This window comes from Salvelinus fontinalis, chromosome 4 (genome assembly GCF_029448725.1).
Source record: "Salvelinus fontinalis isolate EN_2023a chromosome 4, ASM2944872v1, whole genome shotgun sequence".
In the NCBI taxonomy this organism is placed as follows: domain Eukaryota; kingdom Metazoa; phylum Chordata; class Actinopteri; order Salmoniformes; family Salmonidae; genus Salvelinus; species Salvelinus fontinalis.
This window is the reverse complement of record NC_074668.1, coordinates 39,128,741-39,150,804: the sequence shown is the minus strand read 5'-3', so window position 1 is coordinate 39,150,804 and position 22,064 is coordinate 39,128,741. Positions and strand designations below refer to the sequence as shown.

At 42.8% G+C, this 22,064-nt stretch overlaps 1 protein-coding gene and 1 non-coding gene across 3 annotated transcripts; both read left to right on the top strand.

Annotated features, from left to right (window-relative positions):
• Positions 1-2,614: 2,614 nt before the first annotated feature.
• trnag-ccc (transfer RNA glycine (anticodon CCC)) lies at positions 2,615-2,685 on the top strand. Its single transcript has one exon. It is a non-coding gene; the product is annotated as a tRNA-Gly (tRNA).
• Positions 2,686-3,037: 352 nt separating this feature from the next.
• Positions 3,038-21,963, top strand: LOC129853741 (cytotoxic granule associated RNA binding protein TIA1-like). 2 transcript variants are annotated; one of them, XM_055920102.1, is made up of 12 exons: positions 3,038-3,299; positions 4,811-4,907; positions 13,530-13,628; positions 14,535-14,589; positions 14,846-14,933; positions 15,122-15,197; positions 15,352-15,460; positions 15,679-15,774; positions 15,869-15,953; positions 16,076-16,217; positions 16,305-16,456; positions 20,645-21,963. In XM_055920102.1, the coding sequence occupies exons 1-12, from the start codon at positions 3,262-3,264 to the stop codon at positions 20,781-20,783; spliced, it is 1,176 nt and encodes a 391-aa protein (XP_055776077.1). In that variant the 5' UTR covers positions 3,038-3,261; the 3' UTR covers positions 20,784-21,963. The 2 variants fall into 2 exon arrangements, with proteins under 2 accessions (XP_055776077.1, XP_055776078.1); XM_055920103.1 differs by lacking the exon at positions 3,038-3,299 and having other exon boundaries at positions 4,817-4,907; positions 13,530-13,623.
• Positions 21,964-22,064: the final 101 nt, after the last annotated feature.

The window sequence follows — 22,064 nt, the reverse complement described above, 5'->3', positions numbered from 1 at the left end:
GCCATTTCCCCTTTGTGCTTTGTGGGATCTTGTTTTTGTGTAGTGCCTGTTTTCACTGCAATTACTTCACGGTTCGTTTGTTTTCTGTATTTGTTTTGGTGAGTTTCATTGATTAAAACTCTACGCACGCTGAGCCTTGGTCCAATCATTCTAACGATCGTGACAGAAGATCCCACCACAACTGGACCAAGCAGCGTGCCCGGGAGGACATCCTGGTCTTTGGAGGAGGTTGAGGAGAGAAGATCCTGGACTTGGAAGGAAGTCTTGGAGAAATACGAAGGCCTGCCGTGGAAGCAGACGGAAGCAGCGAAGGTGCAACAACGACGACACCGGGGTTCGCGGCCACGACGGAAGCCCGAGAGGCAGCCTCAACATTTTTTTTGAGGGGGGGGGGGGGGGGGGGCACACGGGGTGGTTGGCGGAGCCAGGCTTTGAACCCGAGCCAACCCCCCGTACTCACCGTGGGGAACGTGTTACCGGTCAGGCACCATGTTTTGCGCATTCACAGCCCGGTGCGTTCTGTGCTAGCTCCTCGCACATGTCATGCTAAAGTGGGTATCTGTACAGGACGGGTTGTGCCGGCTCAGCGCTCCTGGTCTCCAGTACGCCTCCAGGGTCCAGTACATCCTGCGCCGGCTCTACGCACTGTGTTCCCAGTGCGCCTTCACAGCCCAGTGCGTCCTGTGCCAGCTTCCCGCACTTGCCGTGCGAAGGTGGTCATTTGTCCAGGACGCCTTGTGCCAGCTCTACGCTCCAGACCTCCAGTGCGCCTCCACAGTCCAGTACGTCCTGTGCCTCCTCCCCGCACTCGCCCTGAGGTGCGTGTCACCAGCCCGGTGCCACCTGTACCGGCCCCACGCATCAGGCCTCCAGTGCGCCTCTACAGTCCAGTACGTCCTGTGCCTCCACCCCGCACTCGCCCTGAGGTGCGTGTCACCAGCCCGGTACCACCAGTGCCAGTCCCACGTACCAGGCTTCCGGCGGCGATCCCCAGTCCAGAGCTTCCGGCGACAGTTCCCATTCCAGAGCTTCCGGCGACAGTTCCCAGTCCTGAGCTTCCGGGCGACGGTCCACAGTCCGGAACCTCCGGCGACGGTCCACAGTCCGGAACCTCCGGCGACGGTCCACAGTCCGGAACCTCCGGCGACGGTCCACAATCCGGAACCTCCAACGACGGTCCACGGTCCGGAACCTCCAACGACGGTCCACGGTCCGGAACCGCCATCCTGCGGTGGGGCAACCAGTCCAAGTCTCTCTAGGTACTTATCGAGTCTTATGGACGTTACTCTGGCATCAGAGCTGGGCATCCCCACTCAACCCCTCTCCATTCCCATGGGTGTTAAAGCACTGGACGGGCGCTCTATAGGCCGGGTCACCCACCAGACCACCAAGTCAACCTACGAGTGTCGGGGAACCACAGCGAGACAATCCAATTCCTGCTGGTGAGTCTCCACAGGTTCCTGTGGTATTGGGATTCTCTTGGCTCCGGTGACACAATCCCTCTATTGACTGGTCTACTGGTGCCATCGTGGGCTGGAGTCCGTTCTGCCACACTCATTGCCTGAAGCTAGCTCTGCCTGCCTCGGGATGTCTTCCTGGGTGCTTGGAATTTCCCACGGATCTCTCCGCCAGCCCCGCGTAGTACCAGGACCTCTGGGAGGGGTTCAGTAAGTCCCGGACCACTTCGCTTCCGCAGCCCCGACTGGTATCAAAGAAGGTCAAGCCAGATGCGCTGGCACGCTGCTATAGCCACACGGCTACACCTCCGGTAGCCGAGACCTTTCCCCTCTGCTCCAAGATCATTAGCCCCTCTGCTGTTTGTCCTCTGTAGCCCCATACCCTCCTTCTACTTCCTACCTGTTTCCAGGCCCACCCCTCTCCCCCATCTCTTCGACGGCCAACCGGCGTACATGGTGAGGCGTCTCCTGAAGGTTCGACCCCGGGGCAGGGGATTCCAGTACCTGGTTGACTAGGAGGATTATGGCCCGAAGGAGAGGTGCTGGGTCTCCGCTAGGGACATCTGTCACCTGTACCTGTAATTAGAACCTGTACCTTTGCCCCATTACTCTGGATTACTGACCTCTGCCTGACCTTTGCCTGCCCGTGTTCTAATTAATAAACTTTTGTTACTTCAACATTGTCTGCACCCGGGTCTTACCTTCAAACGTGATAGTAACTGTACTTTACTATTTATATTTTTGACAACTTCTACTTCACTACATTCCTAAAGAAAATAATTTAGTTTTTACTCCATACATTTTCCATGACACCCAAAAGTATTCGTTACATTTTTTATGCTTAACAGGACAGGAGAATTGTCCAATTCACACACTTATCAATTTATTTTTATTTGTTATTTAACCTTTATTTAACTAGACTAGACTGACTGAAATTAAAAAAACATTCTGTACGTTTTTATATGGGGTAGGCATATTTATTCTGAAGTATAGGCCTATTTAATCTTATGCATAGGTATATTCCTTCCTGTTTGTTTTTTCTACAATGTTTTACAATAAATAAAAGCTAATATGCAACAAACACATATGTAATCAATTGAATTATGAAATCATGTATCTCATCATTATCATCCTTGGATGTTCATAACAAAATACCTGCGCCGCTGGTGTAATGGTATCATGGAAGATTCCCATTCTTTCGACCCGGGTTCGATTCCCGGGCGGCGCACATTTTTTTCTCTCGCCAAACTCCTTATCCGTTTGAAAAAGGTATGGATTGAGGAATTTGTCAAACGTTACCTATGTGTTTGCTTTTATTACGCACGAAAGCAAAGCAAACATTTCCAAAGGTCCGAGCTAAATGTTGCCAAATTATGATCAGTCACGTGGGTTTCCCAGACGCGTGTTCTTTTTGTTCATTAAAATGTCGTCATTATTCTAAAACTAAAGATTAATCGCAGAGATTGTTTTGAAATATGATTAGTATTAGTGGTTTATTGACTGACGCCTGCTGCTGCTGAAATGCGAAACAAATTATTTAATTATGGTCCATTCATTGCGCATGCGATGGTGGTGGACATCCCCTGATTTACCGCCATCTTCCTCTTCGGTTGTACAACCATTGTTCATACAAGCTAATTGTTGGTGTGCGGTCAGCGACTGGGTTGATTTATGCGCCTTTTTATAACTTGTTTAAGTCTACATGAGCATTATCCCAAATATCACATATTTAGAAAGTGTGTGTGCATTACTCAAAATACCATAGCTACAAGGATTACTCACTCAGGGCACGACCTACGAAAACATGATGATGATGATGGACGACGAACAGCCCAAAACCCTGTAAGTAGCTAACATGGGCTAGTTAGCCATATCAATCCAGTAACGTTAGCTAGCTACTTCAAATGGGGCTACAATGAAAGTATATTCCAGCATTTAAAAACGTATATGTACTCATCTTGTCGACTGTCACGGTGTGACCATTAACTAAGAGAAAGTTGATGGTGCAAATCAATCATGTCAGTCCATCGCTCGAGCCTTCTCAGAACACATAGCTAGGCAAACAAGCTAGGTAACGTTAGCTACTAGCTCGCTAACTAACGTTACGTTGTCTCACCAAATACATTGGTTAGCTAGATATCGTGTTAACTAGTTAGTTCATTACTTGATCATAAAAATAACGTGGCAGTGAGTTAAGTGTAGCCATGGTTCACTTGTCCATTTCAGAAATTCTAGCTAGGTACTAACTACTGTGTTACTAGTTACATGTACCGGTTTGGCAGAGAAGCAAGCATTGTTGGCTAACAGAGTGGCAAATTACAAGTACGGTATGCAGAGACAGACGTCTCATCCACGAACCTGTGACGTTAGTCAGTTTTCCTAGTATTGCATTTTATCCGTATGTTATGGACTGATTGTTAGTTTAAAATATGATGGCTTGCTAGGTGGCCTAACTAGCGAAGGGATATGCATTTAACAGTGGTGTACTGCCGCTGCTAAATCGAGGCCGCCACTGTTATTTTCTAAAATAAAATGCATGCCTTTCTACAAGCCTCTGGGGAGGAAGATGGCCACGTCAACGACAGTCAGACAACAAGTAGCTTTCAGTTTAGTGGGAAGGCCAGAACTTGAAAAACCATGCTTCAAACAAGTGTTAGAGAAGGTTAACTTATATAACTCAGTGTAACTGTCTAGCTAGTGTAGCTAAGTGCAGCCATAACACCAAATTACCCAATTGTCATACTTGAGTAACTTTATATTAAGGTATTTATACTTTTACTCAAGTGAAAGTCACCCAGTAAAATAGTACTTCAGTAAAATTCTAAGTATTCGGTTCTAAATATACTTAAGTATCAAAAAGTAAGTTTTAATCATTTCAAATTCCTTATATTAAGCAACCCAGACCGCACAATTTTCTTATTTTTTAAATTTACGGATAACCAACGGTACAGAAGTCAGACATCATTTACAAATGAAGCATTTGTGTGTCGTGAATCTGCCAGATCAGAGGCAGTAGGGATAACCAGGGATGTTGTCTTGTTGAGGGCTTGAATTAGACAATTGTCGTATCCTGCTAAGCATTCAAAATGTAACGAGTACTTTTGGGTGTCAGCAAAAATGTAAGGAGTAAAAAGGACATTCTTTTCTTTAGGAATGTAGTGGAGTAAAAGTTGTCAAAAATTGTAAAGTGCAGATTTCTAAAACTACTTAAGTAGTACTTTTTAAAGTATTTTTACTTAAGTACTGTACACCACTGCATATCACCCTAAACCTTTGCTTCCCTGGACAAAGTAAACTTGCTGGAAGTTGTAACTTTCTGGTCACAAGTGCTTGTCTTTTCCCTTCTACTCCAGGTATGTAGGGAACCTGTCCAGGGATGTCACTGAGCCCCTCATCCTACAGGTTTTCACACAGATCGGCCCCTGCAAGAGCTGTAAAATGATTGTTGATGTGAGTATCCCTGGGTCCTGGACCCAAGTGAGAGATTGTGATTTGTATGATTTTGATATTAGGGATGTGACAAATGTAATGTTTGCTTAATGTTTAAAATGCCATTTTTATTTTTTCCATTAAAATGATATGAAAAATGTATTAAATTCCATGTGAATTAACAATGCAAAATATGGTCAGATTGCGTCCTATTCCATATGACCGCTAGGGAGGCAATGAAGTTATATCTACTGCTGTCCCCCACCCACTCAGTAACGTAGTTACCCCTTTGATGTGTATGAACACACAGGTGTGATCATTCTACAGTAGTCCCTGCAGCATATACTCAAACCAGTGTAATTAGAACACGTCATTAGAAAGTTAGTTACGATTAACTCAACAGTTAGCGTTCGAGCTGGCCATAATGTTTGTCTTACTGACATATTTAGCACAAAGTCTTTACAACGTTATGTCCTCAATGTGAGCAGTTTATTTTTGGATGCAATGTTCAGACATTCACAGAAGTAGAAGCAGCATAACACAATTCTCATCCCAATCTGGAAATGTAGTACTATCTCTGAGTGGTGAGCTAACACAAGCGGTCATTTTTAGCAGCTTTCGGCTGATAGAAACCAGTTACTATTTACAATTCATCACATCACGGGTGAGCTCACCAGTGATTTAAATAATTGAGTAAAATACTTTCTAAACATCGAAAGTAATCCGACTGCGGGTAGTTTGTGTGTGCCGCAATGTTTGTTTTTTCTGCGTCAACCAAAGATGAGAGGTGATGAGTTGGGTCTGTTTTCAGAATGCGTATTGAAAGGGGTGTGTGGTCTACCATCAGTTACTTCTGTTAACGTAGCATCTTTGGTCTGACAGACGTTTACGTGACCCGCAGAATGGATTGAATGATGTAAACAAACATTGTTCCACACATAGCCAGCGAATAGTTTAGCATTAGCTCATCATAATCAGTCCAACCTTCCCAAAAATATTTTGCACACATCATACACTCACTGGACCGTTTATCGGGTACACCACCCCGTTCACGAAAACGGATCGCTCCTGCAGACAGTCACATGGCCATGGCTTGCTATATAAAGCAGGCAGAGGCATTCAGTTACTGTTCAATTGAATGTTAGAATGGGGAAAAACAAGTGACCTAAGCGTGGTTTGATCGTATGTACCAGATGCGCTTGATCCAGTATCTCAGAAACGTATGCCCTCTACTGGGCTTTTCACGAACGACAGTGTCTATAGTTTACTGAGAATGGTGTGACAAACAAAACATCGCCAGTGGCAGTCCTGTGGGCGAAAACAACTCGTTGATGATTGGTCGCAGGAGAATGGCAAGAATCGTACGAGCTAACAGGTGGGCCAGGAACAGACAAGGAACGGTGCAGAAAAAGCATCTCGGAACGCACAACTCGTCGATCCTTGTCACTGATGGGCTATTGCAGCAGACGACCAAATGGGGGTCTGACCCCTTACTAATGGGTGTACCTAATAAACTGACCAGTGAGTGTGTCCATTGCATTCTGATTCTTGCATAATGTATATGTCACCAGTACTTCAAAATGTGAATAAAACAGTAAATAAATTACCACACAAACCATTTTCTGATAGTGATTAATTGATACAAATGGTCTGTGCCTGTATTATGATAGTGGTGATTTGTTGCCACAGATGGTTTGTTTACGTTTCTACCACTGTGGCTAGATGGAGATGTTTGTCGGCCTAACTACTCTATCTAGTGGTCGCGTCGGGGGCAACAGTTGTTGACTGTAACTAAGCCTAACTCTTTCCTTAACCTTGTTCTCTTAACTTCCTATGTTAATTTTCATAACCTACTGCGTTAGTTCTAACTTGCCATGTTAATAATTCTAACCATATTATGTAAACAGTCAATCTGTGTAAATAAGTCATCAGTTTCACCACACTGGCAACCAATCACATCACCCCCGACACTCACGTGACACCATTCAGTGTTATGTATGTACCTAGTGGGCTAAGCTGTAGCATTAGCAATGCCTTTCAAAAGGAGACAACTCACAAATGTGGAAATTCAGGAGATATTTGTAAATTCTGACAGTTATTCTGAGGTATCAGATTCTGACAGTGAGGAGCTGCCCCCAACCCTGTGGCCATTGAGAACCCTGACCACCGACAAAGTCCCAGGTCCCTCTTAAGATGCTGGTAGTGGTGAAGTATTAGAGGTCTGCGGTAGTTGGAAGGCTACTAGCCATTTCGCCCCTCCTGGCCCTGCTGTTGGCATTGAATCCCAGTCTGGAGTGCAAAGTCTCTTGCCATCTCCCTCTGAAGCAGAGTGCTTCAAGCTGTTTCTGACAGGGACATAGTGGAGGACACCAATCGCTAGACCTTGGAGTTACAGGGGAAGAGGGAGCCACAGCGAAGGTGGACCACCTGATGGGAGAGAGAAAGATCAAAACAGACAATGTGCTTGACTATAATTGCATAACGGGGGTACTGGATAAGGTGGATATGATAAACAGCTTTGTGGCATGCACTCTTAAATCCCACCAATTGGTATGAGAATTTACATCTGATGGAGACTGCTATCTTCAATAGCCACATAGTTCACCACCAGCTAACAAGTGAGAAGATTATTGAACATGTTTTTTTCAAATCAAATGTATTTATATAGCCCTTCTTACATCAGCTTATATCTCAAAATTCTCTACAGAAACCCAGCCTAAAAGCCCAAACAGCAAGCAATGCAGGTGTAGAAGCACGGTGGTTAGGAAAAACTCCCTAGGAAGGCCGAAACCTAGAGAGGAACCAGGCTATGAAAGGGGGGGGGGGGGGCAGTCCTCTTCTGGCTGTGCCAGGTGGAGATTATAATAGGACATGGCTAAGATGTTCAAATGTTCATAAATGACCTGCATGGTCAAATAATAACAATCATAGTAGTTGTCGAGGGTGCAACAGGTCAGCACCTCAGGAGTAAATGTCAATTTACAACAGCATGGCCAGGTGAACTGGGGACATACAGTTCACAAATGAATCAAATGCTGTTCTGCAATTATATTTAAAATATGTCACCCACCTCCCCACTCCTCATCCTCTTTACTCCCTCTCCAAACAGTATGTTGCTAGAATACAAAAGATGTCCTCATTCTTCAGGCAAGACAGATGTCCAACTCCAGTTATGATGTTGGCAAATTATGTTCAATACTGTGTGTGGTTTCTGAAAGTACAGAATAAAGAGGAATTACTAGGATACAATATCAGGATATAACAAAACCATTTTAAGTAGAGTAACTGCCATAGAAAATAAGTTGCATTGACAATCACAAGTATGAATAATATAACTGTAAGAAACTGTAACCGAAGAGCTCCACAAGGGGGCAGGGAAGAAAACCCATGCCATGGTCATAAGGCCAGGGCAGCTTCAAAGGATAACACAAACTTAATACTTCTCTGATGCCGTTAGCATTGTTTTACAGAGTTTATAGAATTTTGCTAGCTACATGAGCGCAATTGAGTATAATACCATATAGGTTATGAAATTAGTACCATGTGTACGTGGCTATAAAGAAGTGCATGCAGAATACATTATGCACCATACATAGTGTGCTACAGAAGAAACAACACGATATACATACACTAATGATAGCATAATTAGGCGCTTAGCTAGGAACGCAATCATGTCCAAAGTTATTAGTAAGGAAAATGACAATGAAAGCAATGCAGGCACTAATTGGAAAATGCGCCAGGGGGAAAGAGTTTTGTGCTGGTTCTGACTGGAGTTGTGCAAATGTTTGCATACTTGACCTGGGGAAGTGCTTGGGCTCTCATCGTAGAGGGAAGTTTGTCTGAAACATTACTATGAGCCAAACTTAAATTGTCTACCAAAGTGGAATGGGCTACTTCTAGGTGAAGTGGAGGTTAACTGTCCTGTTGCATAACAATCAAATTTTGGAGCAGTGAGTGCATTATGACATCGCATAAAGAATCTCGCTGGGGAACTGTTAGAGATATTTGGAACTTGCACGTTAAAAGGTTATTCCATTTTAGGTTCTCTGCTGTGTGCTTAGAGAATGATAGAGGCCTCTAGTGGCCAAAAGGCTGTTTTGGCATGGGCAGTGCCATAAGTATGACAGTGTGAGTCATGATACCCATAACCTAGCAGTCAAACAGGGAAATGATTCCAATAGTTTTTCAACCATTTAATTTTTCCAATAAGGGATTTTAGAAACACTTAAGGGCTGTGTTTTGTCTAGGCTTACCCTGGCGTGATGTTTTGATGACTAAACTCAGCAAAAAAAAAAAACATCCTCTCACTGTCAACGGCGTTTATTTTCAGTAATCTTAACGTGTAAATATTTGTATGAACATAACAAGATTGAACAACTAAGACACAAACTGAACAAGTTCCACAGACATGTGACTAACAGATTGAATAATGTGTTCCTGAACAAAGGGGGGTCAAAATCAAAAGTAAACGTCAGTATCTGGTGTGGCCACCAGCTGCATTAAGTACTGCAGTGCATCTCCTCATGGACTGCACCAGATTTGCCAGTTCTTGCTGTGAGATGTTACCCCACTCTTCCACCAAGGCACCTGCAAGTTCCCGGACATTTCTGGGGGGAATGGCCCTGGCCCTCACCCTCCTATCCAACAGGTCCCAGACATGCTCAATGGAATTGAGATACGGGCACTTTGCTGGCCATGGCAGAACACTGACATTCTTGTCTTGCAGGATATCACGCACAGAATGAGCAGTATGGCTGGAGGGTCATGTCAGGATGAGCCTGCAGGAAGGGTGCCACATGAGGGAGGAGGATGTCTTCCCTGTAACGCACAGCGTTGAGATTGCCTGCAATGACAACAAGCTCAGTCCGATGATGCTGTGAGACACCGCCCCAGACTATGACGGACCCTCCAAATCGATCCCGCTCCAGAGTACAGGCCTCAGTCTAATGCTCATTCCTTCGACGATAAACGCGAATCCGACCATCACCCCTGGTGAGATAAAACCGCAACTCGTCAGTGAAGAGCACTTTTTGCCAGTCCTGTCTGATCCAGCGACGGTGGGTTTGTGCCTACGTTGTTGCCGGTGATGTCTGGTGAGGACCTGCCTTGCAACAAGCCTACAAGCCCTCAGTCCAGCCTCTCTCAGCCTATTGTGGCTTGAGCACCGATGGAGGGATTGTGCGTTCCTGGTGTAACTGTTGCCATCCTGTACTTGTCCCGCAGGTGTGATGTTCGGATGTTCCGATCCTGTGCAGGTGTTGTTACACGTGGTCTGCCACTGCGAGGACAATCAGCTGTCCGTCCTGTCTCCTTGTAGCGTTGTCTTAGGCTTACAATGCAATTTATTGCCCTGGCCACATCTGCAGACCTCATGCCTCCTTGCAGCATGCCTAAGGCACGTTCACGCAGATGAGCAGGGTTTCTTTCTTTTTGGTGTTTTTCAGAGTCTGTAGAAAGGCCTCTTTAGTACCCTAAGTTTTCATAACTGTGACCTTAATTGCCTACCGTCTGTCAGCTGTTAGTGTCTTAACAACCGTTCCACAGGTGCATGTTCATTAATGGTGTATGGTTCATTGAACAAGCATGGGAAACAGTGTTTAAACCCTTTACAATGAAGATCTGTGAAGATATTTGGGTTTTACAAATTATCGTTGAATGACAGGGTCCTGAAAAAGGGACGTTTCTTTTGCTGAGTTTATGTACATCTTTCTCCGGACAAGGTGGCTTATCAATATACTCACCCGTATTTACCTCCCAAAAAATTAAAGGCTAATTAGCTGCTAATGTGGCTATTGTAAAGAACTACAAATGATATGGACGAGACTTCCGAACAAGGCAAAGGTAATAGTAATTATTAAATTGGTTGCATTTCTTTAAATGTACCTGTTAGCAAAGGTGCCAGCTAGAGATGACGTGCAGGAGCTTGCAGGGATTTGTAGTCTTGCATGATGTCTACTTTGATGCTAAATAGCATTTTGGGATCAAAGTAAATAGAGCCAAATTATATTGATAAGTCACCTTGTCTGAGATGTACATGATTATCAAAACGGCACGCCAGGGTAAGCCTACTCAAAACACAGTCCTTATTTTAAGCGTTTATTAAATCTATGGGAAAAATGAGTGGTGGGAAAACGATTGGAAATATTTCCCTGTTTGACTGCTAGGTTTTATGGGTGTTATGACACCTCCCTCCACCGTGGGGCTCTATGGAGGGCTTCCACCATGCTTCCTCCATTTTAAAGTAGTCAAAGTAACAGGGTTTGGAACTGGTTCACGGAACCAGACCGAATACCAGAAAATAACAATCATTTTAGGGACAGAATCAAACGAAAGTGTGATCTATACTGTTCCCGGAACAGAACTGTTATTTTAAAAGTATGGGAACCGGTTAATAATGTTCTTTTATGGTTTCGGGCATTTCTTTTCTCCTCCCAGACCCACAAAAATCGCAACAAAGCACCTATGCAAAGCCTTCACTCCGTCACTCAAACATATTCCAGCACCTGCCTTCCAGCTCGATCTTTGTCAGTGTGTTTGTAGGCTACTTTCCCTACTTATGTTACAAGTGTGATCCAGAAATTAGGGAGATGTTTAATTAGAGAATTGTTTAAAATGTTTAATCCTAGTTAATGATACTATATCACATTTCACATTGGATTTACTAACTACAAGAAGGTAAGATGTGTTTTTAACTCGTGTTGCTCGGCACACATAAACTTGTTAGTTACCTATTGTTTGTCTGGTCCAACGTTAAGCCATCAGACATTCAAAGTTCTCCCATACAAGCCGCTCCTCCTTAGGTATAATTCTATGGGCCTCATAACAAGATGCCCAGGCATCTCATAACAAGATGCCCAGGCATCTCATAACAAGATGCCCAGGCATCTCATAACAAGATGCCCAGGCATCTCATAACAAGATGCCCAGGCATCTCATAACAAGATGCCCAGGCATCTCATAACAAGATGCCCAGGCATCTCATAGCAAGATGCCCAGGCATCTCATAGCAAGATGCCCAGGCATCTCATAGCAAGATGCCCAGGCATCTCATAGCAAGATGCCCAGGCATCTCATAGCAAGATGCCCAGGCATCTCATAGCAAGATGCCCAGGCATCTCATAGCAAGATGCCCAGGCATCTCATAGCAAGATGCCCAGGCATCTCATAGCAAGATGCCCAGGCATCTCATAGCAAGATGCCCAGGCATCTCATAGCAAGATGCCCAGGCATCTCATAGCAAGATGCCCAGGCATCTCATAGCAAGATGCCCAGGCATCTCATAGCAAGATGCCCAGGCATCTCATAGCAAGATGCCCAGGCATCTCATAGCAAGATGCCCAGGCATCTCATAGCAAGATGCCCAGCTCGCCAAGCCTCCTCCACCCTCTCGCTTTCTTTCCACCCACAAAATGTCTCATATCACGCCCTAAACTGGTCTGTTTATAGTGACTGGCAGCACAGTGCATTTGTCTTTCAATATGATTAAACCATTCTCTTTTGGCAAAATACAATTTAGCTTTTAACTACTTTTCCTACACAGATAAAATAGCTTACCTGCTATATAGCAAGCTGTTCTATCCTCACGGATTGAAGTAATTTAATGTCGAACTAAATGTAAAAAAAAAAAACATGTTTACAAGGGAATGATATAAACCAGTGCTTTTTTTGGGTTCGAACTAGTTCAGAATTTTTATTTTGCTGGTCGTAACAGTGTAATGGGGGGGGGGGACAATGATCATTTCGGTTCCAACCCCTGCAAAGTAGTCAACTGGGTGGGGTTTCCTATGGTCTATGACCTCAATGGCACTGCCCGTGATTTTACAGATGCTAGAATGGCACAATGTGTCCTTATCTCTATGGCTGTGTGCTTCTCAATGTTTTTAGTGGTCAGTACAAGCGAATCCAAGTCCCACTTCTCATCAATATAATTGGTCATCAATGTAATTGACTCATTGCAATGATGTATGACAGCATGTTCAGATGTCCAACAATCTCTTCTTAATGCCACCTATGGAGTTTGAGAGCTCACGCTTTGTTCTTGCAGAGCAATCGTGATATGGTTTCTCTACCCAGGCCATCATGGTTTTTCCACATTCCATGTTGTAGTCTTGTTCTAGATATGCCATCGGGTATTGAAGCCAACACCCTCAACCATTGACAATGGCTGCATTTGAACTGCAATCATTTATGTAGTCAGAGCTGTGATATTCTCACTCCGTACCTTATCGCACTTATTTTGTGCGAAGCTGTCTTGTCTGTTGGGGGCCTGTGCTGCTGCTTGCAACGGTTTGGCTCTCACCCTTTTCAGATGGTTAAATATTGCTACCATTACTGTGCCTCTGTTCCACGTCACAAAGTTTACATTTCACTGCCAAAATGTATTGCCATACAGGACATTTTCCCAACTTAACATCGGACGTGCAGAGTGCTTTATATTTGTGGAAAATAATTTGAAAGGTGTATATTTAACCTTACAGCATTTGTTTTCGGTTAGGGATTTTTTGTTAACTATCCCAATTTTGTTAAAACGTTCACTCTGAATCGAAAGATGTTTATGGTGATGTTAACTGTCTGATATGTACATGTGGTTGACAGACAATGCTTTGGACTCTTTGTAGCCTAACTCTTGTTGTCCTCTTACAGACTGCAGGCAATGACCCATACTGCTTTGTGGAGTTCTATGAGCACAGGCATGCTGCCGCATCACTGGCTGCCATGAATGGACGTAAAATTATGGGTAAGGTAAGCTATCGTATCTAAAGGGTGAGTTGGGATGGGTGGGTTGTTGCAGAAGTTTGACCAACCAGTAGGCCTAAATTTGAGAGCATTATCTGAGTCGGCAGCGACTATCTCACCGAAGTTGAAATGGCAAAGTTATGAATTGCTTTGTAAAGTGAGGATGGCTTATTTCGATTTCCCGTCCAGCAGTAAGTACATCCCCAGAGTAAATGAGACTAATAGATGTGTGATCTGATTTAAAATAATGACCTAACCTGCATAGTTGGTTGCAATGCTGATTACCTGACATGTCCATGTATAATGTCTGATTCCGTTTCTTCAGATATGGAGTGGGCTAGGTCTGTTGTATGGACATCAAGTGCATTCTCTCTTAGTGGTTGATTTGACTATAGCTTAGAGATTTAAAATATGTTCTTGACCGATCACTGTTTTATTTTGGAAAAACACTATCTTTTCAAGGGAAATGGGCCCTTTCCTTATCCAAAGGAATCCACAGTAGCTGTGCAATAGCCAACTAAAACAATTACAATTACAAGTACTTTTTCCAGACCCACAGCTTCAAAACAAATATAGGTCCTAACCTCAGCAGAAATATATTCAGTGCAAATTATGTTATCCTCAACAGGTAATGAAGGACCATTTGAAGAGTAATACAAGTTGATAATGTCACTGGTTTGTAAGTCCTTTGTTACTTGGACCTTTTATTCCGTTGTTTATGTTCCAGTTTGAGTGCTCAGGTGTTCTGTTTTCTGCTCATCACTGCATTCAGAGATTCACACTGTGTTTGGTCATGGCTGGCTCATTTCTTTCACACACAAAGCACCACACAAACTGAGGTAGTAATACTGTATCTAAATGACATAAACGTACCCTACCTGGCTTGTTTTCTCTCTTCCCTTCTCTCTTTAGGAGGTTAAAGTCAACTGGGCCACAACGCCAAGCAGTCAGAAAAAAGACACAAGCAGTAAGTGCCTAGCTACCTTTTCAGTCAGTTCCATAGAAAACCTTAGTGAGGGTTCCTCTGAGAATGTGGTAATTTTAAATTGACATTTTAGTCAATTAGCAGATGCTGTTATCTGGAGACTTCCATATCTCTATGGTGTGGAAGACCATAAAGCCCCTCCCCCCTCAAAATAAAAACAAGGCAATTCTTGATTTCTTCAGAAAGTGCTGCTTTCAGCAAGGAGTCACAGTAGTCATATCTCCTGTCCTCCCAACAGATCATTTCCATGTCTTTGTCGGAGACCTCAGCCCCGAAATCACCACAGATGATGTAAAAGCGGCCTTTGGTCCATTTGGGAGGATATCGTAAGTACCTCATTAATGTTTATGTGCTCTGTCGATCTCACAAGATTAGTAAGTCACTCATGAGTTAATAATAATAATAATACATTGGATGGCTTGATATAACACATTACTCTTTAGGACATATCAGACAGTAGTTTGTATGGTTACATTACTCCTTCATATTGAGTAAATAGTGTGTTTCTCCTCAGGGATGCTCGCGTGGTCAAAGATGTGGCGACAGGGAAGTCTAAAGGCTATGGCTTTGTCTCTTTCTTCAACAAGTGGGTAAGCGTTATAGCTGGATGAAATCACTTCCATAGAGGATTTAGTCATAACTCATAACTGAAGGGGTTCCTGTATATGTAGTCATAACATTATCCTTTGGTATTTGGGTGTGTCGCTGGGTCATGTGATTTAATATATCTGTTGCTACCAACAGGATGCAGAGAACGCCATTCAGCAGATGGGTGGTCAATGGCTAGGTGGAAGACAGATCAGGACCAACTGGGCCACTAGAAAGCCCCCTGCTCCTAAAACCACCTATGAAAGTGAGTCCAGACAAGATAGGCTTTCCAGCCAATTTGCCATTGAGTAGAAATGGTTGGTTTTATCTTACCATAATTTTTTGTACATCTATTTTGTCCTCTAAAACTGGTTAAGTGCAGATAAAAAATTATATACATTTTACTATATTTTATGTCCCTCGGATCCTCTTTTGTTGAATGGCAATGCATTTAGTCACTCTAAATTCCGCTGTTTCCAAAAGCAAACACGAAGCATCTGTCCTTTGATGAGGTTGTGAACCAGTCCAGCCCCAGTAACTGCACTGTGTACTGTGGAGGAGTCGGCACCGGTCTAACAGGTCAGTAGTCTGTTATTGAAGTGGTCACTTTCTAGTGTGTGTGTGTGAGAGAAACAAACACAGGTCTTTGACGTGTCTCCCTCCTTTTTTCTAGAACAATTGATGAGACAGACATTCTCCCCCTTTGGACAAATCATGGAAATCCGTGTGTTCCCAGACAAAGGATACTCTTTTGTGCGGTATGTCATGATCAAATCACTAAACAGACCTCTGACAAACATTTAGTATCCGTGAAATATAATTTCTGCGTATGTTTCTCGGTACCTTGCAATCGGTATTTTGACGCCTCTCCTTTGTGCAGGTTTACCTCTCACGAGGGAGCAGCCCATGCCATTGTGTCTGTGAATGGGACTTCGATAGAGGGCCATATGGTGAAGTGTTATTGGGGTAAAGAGACCACAGACATGATGAGTCCTATGCAGCAGGTGCAACAAGTTCCCCAGGTATGAAACCACATCCAGAGGCTTCCCCCTTATCGACACCACTTAAACACACACTCTTACACTGTTGTCATCTCTCCTCTATGACAGAACAAAGTGGGCTTTGCGGCCCAGCCCTACGGCCAGTATGCCCAGTGGTACGGCAATGCCCAGCAGATTGGCCAGTACGTCCCCAATGGGTGGCAGGTACCCACCTATGGGGTTTACGGCCAGGCCCAGGCCTGGAACCAGCAGGGTTTTAAGTAAGTACATAAGGACATCAGTAGGGCTCCCTTCTCTTCCAGCAACCAGGGCTGCAGCTGAGTCTTTTGAGTTTCCTTGGGCTTCCCAAGGGCAGCTAGGCTCCAGCTCAGTTGCCTGCAGCTCTGGCCAGGAGAAGGAAGGAGCCATAATGTCCTTCAACCTCCCCTCTCCACCGTATCCAGCTTACGAGGACAATGACAAAACACATTAAAAAAATATAGTTGATTTGATTTATTGGTCAAGATAACAGCATTTTCATCCATAAAAAAAAAAAAGAAGAGCACTAATGAATGCCCCTTTTTGGACTTTCAAAATGGCCACAGTTCTGGGTTGAATTGGGCTTGTCCCCGATATGAGTGTCTACTCAATGAACTAAATAGTCCCAGACAGTGAGTAAAGTGGGATTGTTGAAACACAAACGGGACCTCCTGCCCTCTGAAGCTTCTCCCAGTGCAGAGGGATACATCATTTTATTGTGCCATTGTTACATCCACTTTATTCATTTTTTTGTTGTGCCATGTCATCTTTTGTTACTTCATGCATATTTTTTGTTTTGTTGTTGCTGTATGAACTTTCATTTGCCATCCAAATTTGAATATCATTTTTTCTCCTGAAGAGTTTAAGTACATTGCTACTAGAAATGGGGTGTAGTATGAATTTGTTTAGATTATAGCTACATTTGAAATATCACTAGTTATTTTCTTGTCTCAAATTGATAATGGGGGTTGAGTGCTGCATAAGACAATAATCCTGTTTTAACTGCTTGTATAGCAACAGAAACAGAGTATATCACAGCAGTTATGTAATATGATTGTTTTTTAAAATCTAATCTAATGAACCATTCATTTGTTGAAAGTTTTAGTTTTGGAAATAGAAGTCCTTGTATAGAAATTGCAATTATATATTGCTTTCATGAAGTATTCATACCCCTTGACTTATTCCACATTATGTTACAGCCTGAGTTCAAAATTGAATTCGCCTTTTCTCTCAACCATCTACACACAATACCCTATAATGTTTATGCAAATTCTTCTTTTGTTTAAATATGAAAAATAAGCTAATTCATTGAAATACAGAAATCCAATTTACATAAGTGTTCACACCCCTGAGTCTATACTTTGTAGAAACACCTTTGGCATCAATTACAGCTGAGTTGTCTTGGGTATGTCTTTTGCCCATTCCTTGCAGATTTTCTCAAGCGCTTAAGTTAGATGGGGAGCAGCGGTGAACCGCAATCTTCAAGTCATTCAACAGATTTTCAATGGGATTCAAGTCTGGGCTTTGGCTGGGCCACTCAATAACATTCTTGTTCTGAAACCATTCCAAAGTTGCTTTGGCTATATGCTTAGGGTCATTGTCCCGTTGGAACAAATCTTCGCCACAGTTAAAAGTTGTTTGCACTCTGAAGCAGGTTCTCATCGGCGATTTGCCTGTATTTGGTTCCATTAATGTTCCCTCTATCCTTTCCAGTTGATGTTCCCTCCCCCGGGACTGCCGCACAGAAAAAATATCTGCCTGCACAAAAAAGCACCAGATTAAACTTAACTCAACTTTAGGGAGTTTTCCCTGTTAACACTCAACATTTCCCTTTACTGTGGGAATTGTGATCGAATCAACGTTATTAGCCACTTTCAATGCAACATACTGAAACAAAGCGAACTATGCAAGAGATTTTGTTGTTGGCCGAACACATTGGAGTAGGATTCTATTGCATTAACAGGCACAACTCAGGCCCGTAATCTACACAGGCCGCTGCGCCATAACCAATCTTCTGCAGTAGGGCTATATGAAAATAGATTATTGCCATATATGGATCTGTGCCGTTCTCTTGGAACTGGACTGTTAACAGCATGTGCGGTCGTGAGTAAATGCCCTTTTTTGAGATCAAAGCGAGAGCTACATGTAGCGACGTGCACATTTGTTCATATCCTTTGTTAGTGAGTTATTAGCCAAGTTCTAGATAATATGTAGTCAGCAATGGGATATTTATTGCTTCCTACGAGAGCACAAAACGTCCGTTTCTAGTCATCTTTGAAAAACGAGTCAGGTAAAGGACTTTTATTTTGTCTTAATGGGTCAGTGTTGTATTTTGAGACCGGCTTGAAAAAGCTAAGTTGCCAATTTGGCAGAGGATGGCATAATTTGTCTGATTCTCTGTAATAATGGTATGGAAATAATGATGCGTTTTATTTTGTAAAGTGGTTTCTTGCATCAAACACATTTTCAGTCACCACCTTGTCTGAAGGAATAGTGGATGAACAGGTTTAATGTCTAGCCGTGCATGTTTTTTCCCCCCAAGGTTATAGGATGTAGGTCTACATTGAACACCACTCATTGGCTGCTACTATAGGCTGAACAATAGAACAGCTATTTCCATGTTAAAATGTTATGGGATGCATTTTCCATTGTTTGTTTATGGTAGGCTTACATTATAATCAAATAGCCACGGAAGCCTACTTGAACACTTAGTTTTAACTTAAAGCGGCTACAGCCTCTGTTCACATTAAACGTGCACCAGAATTTTCACAACTTTGAAGTTTTCCTTCAACAGACCTGCTCCCAGGTCCTGCCGCTGAAAAGTGTCCCCCATTACATGATGCTGCCCCCACCACCCTTCACGGTATTGATGGTGTGAGACGGGTAATGAGCTCTGCCTGGTTTTCTCCAGACATCACGCTTTGCATTCAGGCCAATTTTTGTCTCTTCAGACCACAAAGTCTTCTGTCGGGTTTATGATCTCTCTTCACATGCCTTTTTGCAATCTCCAGTCGTGCATTTTTCTCTGGACTGGCTTCTGTCGGGTTACTCCCATAAAGCCCAGATTGGGGAAGTGCTGTGGAGACTGTTGTCGTGGCAGGTTCTTCCATCTCAGCCAATGAGATTTGTAGTTCTGTCAGTCGTCATTGGGTTCTTGGTTACCTCCCAGACTAAGGTCCTTGACCGTTTGGTCAGACGGCGAACTCTAGCCAGAGTCTGTTTTTTTTTCATTTTCCCAATAATGGAGACCACTGTGCTCTTGGAAACTTTCAACACTGTAGAAATTGCTTTATACCCTTCCCCGGATATAGGCCTCATCACAATTCTATCTGTTTGAAGTGTCATAGCAAAGGGGTGTGAATACTTATGTAAATGCAATATTTTCATTCATTTTCATTTTCTATACATTGCAAAAAATTCTAAAAACATGTTTTCAACTTGTCATTATGGTGTATTGTGTGTAGATGGGTAAAAAAAGTAATCCATTGAATCCATTTTGAATTAAGGTTGTAACAACAGTGTGAAATAAATCAAGGGATGTGAATATTTTACAGTGGCACTGTGCTTACATTTTATTTGTATGTAAATGTCTGATTTTGTTTGAGAGCCCATGAAAATATTATGATATAGTAGGCTACCATGAACAATAGTTGAAGTTTAATCCTAAAATAAATCTCAGCCTGAGCTACATGTTCTCCTACTTGTTACTATATTGAGCTTATCTGTTACTGTTTTCAATACACAATGTGCTGACTGACCAAATTGCTAACTTTTCCATTCAGGTATTTGTTGCATAATGGATGTTGCTAAAGATTTGACTAGGAATAACAAAAGTCATGAATGGGGTTTAGGCATGCAATTATAAATGTTTTTCCCTTTGCAGTGGTACAGGATTCAGGGAAAAAGTGTGAAATTCAACTCCACGGCCAAATTTAAATGCAGATGGTCCTGCTTCAGCCGCGCTCTGCAACATTGACCAATTTCAGCAGCTTTATTTGGGATGTGAGGAGTCAAAAGACATGTATTTATTTTAAGTAAATCTCCACCGCAGTGGATTGTGACTAATTCTATACACCGAGCCTATGCTCTGTCCGCATACCCACAAGTACCATATCTTCGCCCTGTTACCATTTTCAATTCCTACCATTTTCAATTCCTACCATATTCTCTGCTGTCTTAGATTTTGGTTTATCCTCTGACACCCTGACCTTTGTTCTTTCATCCTTTCCTCAGCTGGCTCTTGCTCAGTTTGGTGTGCTCTATGGTTGTGTCCCAAATGGCCCAAATGGCACACACTTTTTACCTGGTCCCTGGACAAATGTTGTGTACTATAAAGGGAATAGGGTACCATTTGAGACAAAGCCTCTGTCTTGCCCCTGTCGCCGCCTCTTTTCTAACCTGCTGGCGTTTTCTCTCTTTCCCGTTTGCAGTCACTTACCGGCCAGTGCTGGGTGGACAGGTGTGAGTGCCCTCAGTAACGGTGGGGTTATGGAAGCTACACAGGGATTGAATGGGAGTACGTTAGCAAACCAGGCCGGTATGGGAGCCACTGGATACCCCACACACTGATAGGGGGATAGTCAACTCTTTACTGGCTACTGGAGCATCACCGGGATCTGTGTTATATCCCATCCACTTGTGGCAGACTAAGACTTGTTGGTACATGGAATTTGAAGTGGAAGTTGACCTCTACTAAAGCCAATGAAACTGATTTCATGGAGGTTAAGGGGAGCCATGGAGAACTGGAATAAACTACACAGGTATTATGCTGCCCTTGTGTTAGACAGACTACATGGGCAGGACGGTACCATTTTAAGTGAACTGTAAATGTAATATAATTGTTAAGGAGACACTTGGATTTGCGCATTTGTTGGTTTGTTTAGTGTCTCCAACTGCTACCATTTTCATAAGGACTCTTGAACAGTCAACATAACTTGGTTGTGATTTTTTTTTTTTTAAGATAAATGTTCCATTTTGAGTTTGATGCAATGAATCATGTAAAAAGTAATGGAAGTAATCAAAATGGATCTATTTTTCTTCTCTCATTTTGATTTCAATTAAACCAATTGCAGGGATAGATGCCACTGCTTTTTTTTCTGTAAGGGCAGACATATTGCACAGTATTCCATTTAAAAAAAAATATTCCAAGAATTTCTTTTTGCATTAAATTTTTCCCCTGTATTTCTTTTGGAAGGCCTCAACTTGCTTCATGTGTAAATAACCATACATATATTTCAAACTGTATAAAGGAAAATGCAAATGTTCACAATGGGAGTTTGGCGCTTTCTTTTTGTTTTGGTAACTGAAGAAATTAAACATTGTTAGTAGCAACACTATCAAGTGCATACCCATGGTAACTGGCACAGTGATGCATGGACTTCTGGGAAGGGAAAAGGGCATTGCTATGCAGTGCATAAATTCACTCAATTTTGACTTTGAATACTAATTCTGTGCATAAATTTAGTTTTCTGCCATTTTCTATGAAGTAAGATCAGTATTTTTTATGGAAAAACCTGAACCAGAAATGCTAATCAGATATGTGGACATGTTTTAATACCAGACCCATTATGTTGCCTTAGAATTGATTGCTTTGAACGGACACAATATCATTCAGATTAGGCAGTCTACAGACAATTTCTGACCTTTTTTAGTTTTGAAAAGAGTTCTCCTCTGGGGGTTTGGTAATGTTTCTGCTACTATATTTGTTCTTGCATTGTCCAATTAAAATGCTGATGTGCAAAATAAACAATTTTCTGTGTCCAATGTGATTCAGTGAAGATTGGAAAAATATTTCTACAATTTATATTCATAAAATGTGATTTTAAACCGAACCTTAGCCACACGGCTAAC

What these genes read in the sequence shown, in the direction of transcription:
- LOC129853741 (XM_055920102.1), top strand. Translation starts at nt 3,262, where the DNA reads ATGATGATGATGATGGACGACGAACAGCCCAAAACCCT. An exon ending in GCTGTAAAATGATTGTTGAT is followed by an intron (nt 4,908 to 13,529) that starts GTGAGTATCCCT and finishes GTCCTCTTACAG; the next exon opens with ACTGCAGGCAATGACCCATA. An exon ending in GACGTAAAATTATGGGTAAG is followed by an intron (nt 13,629 to 14,534) that starts GTAAGCTATCGT and finishes TTCTCTCTTTAG; the next exon opens with GAGGTTAAAGTCAACTGGGC.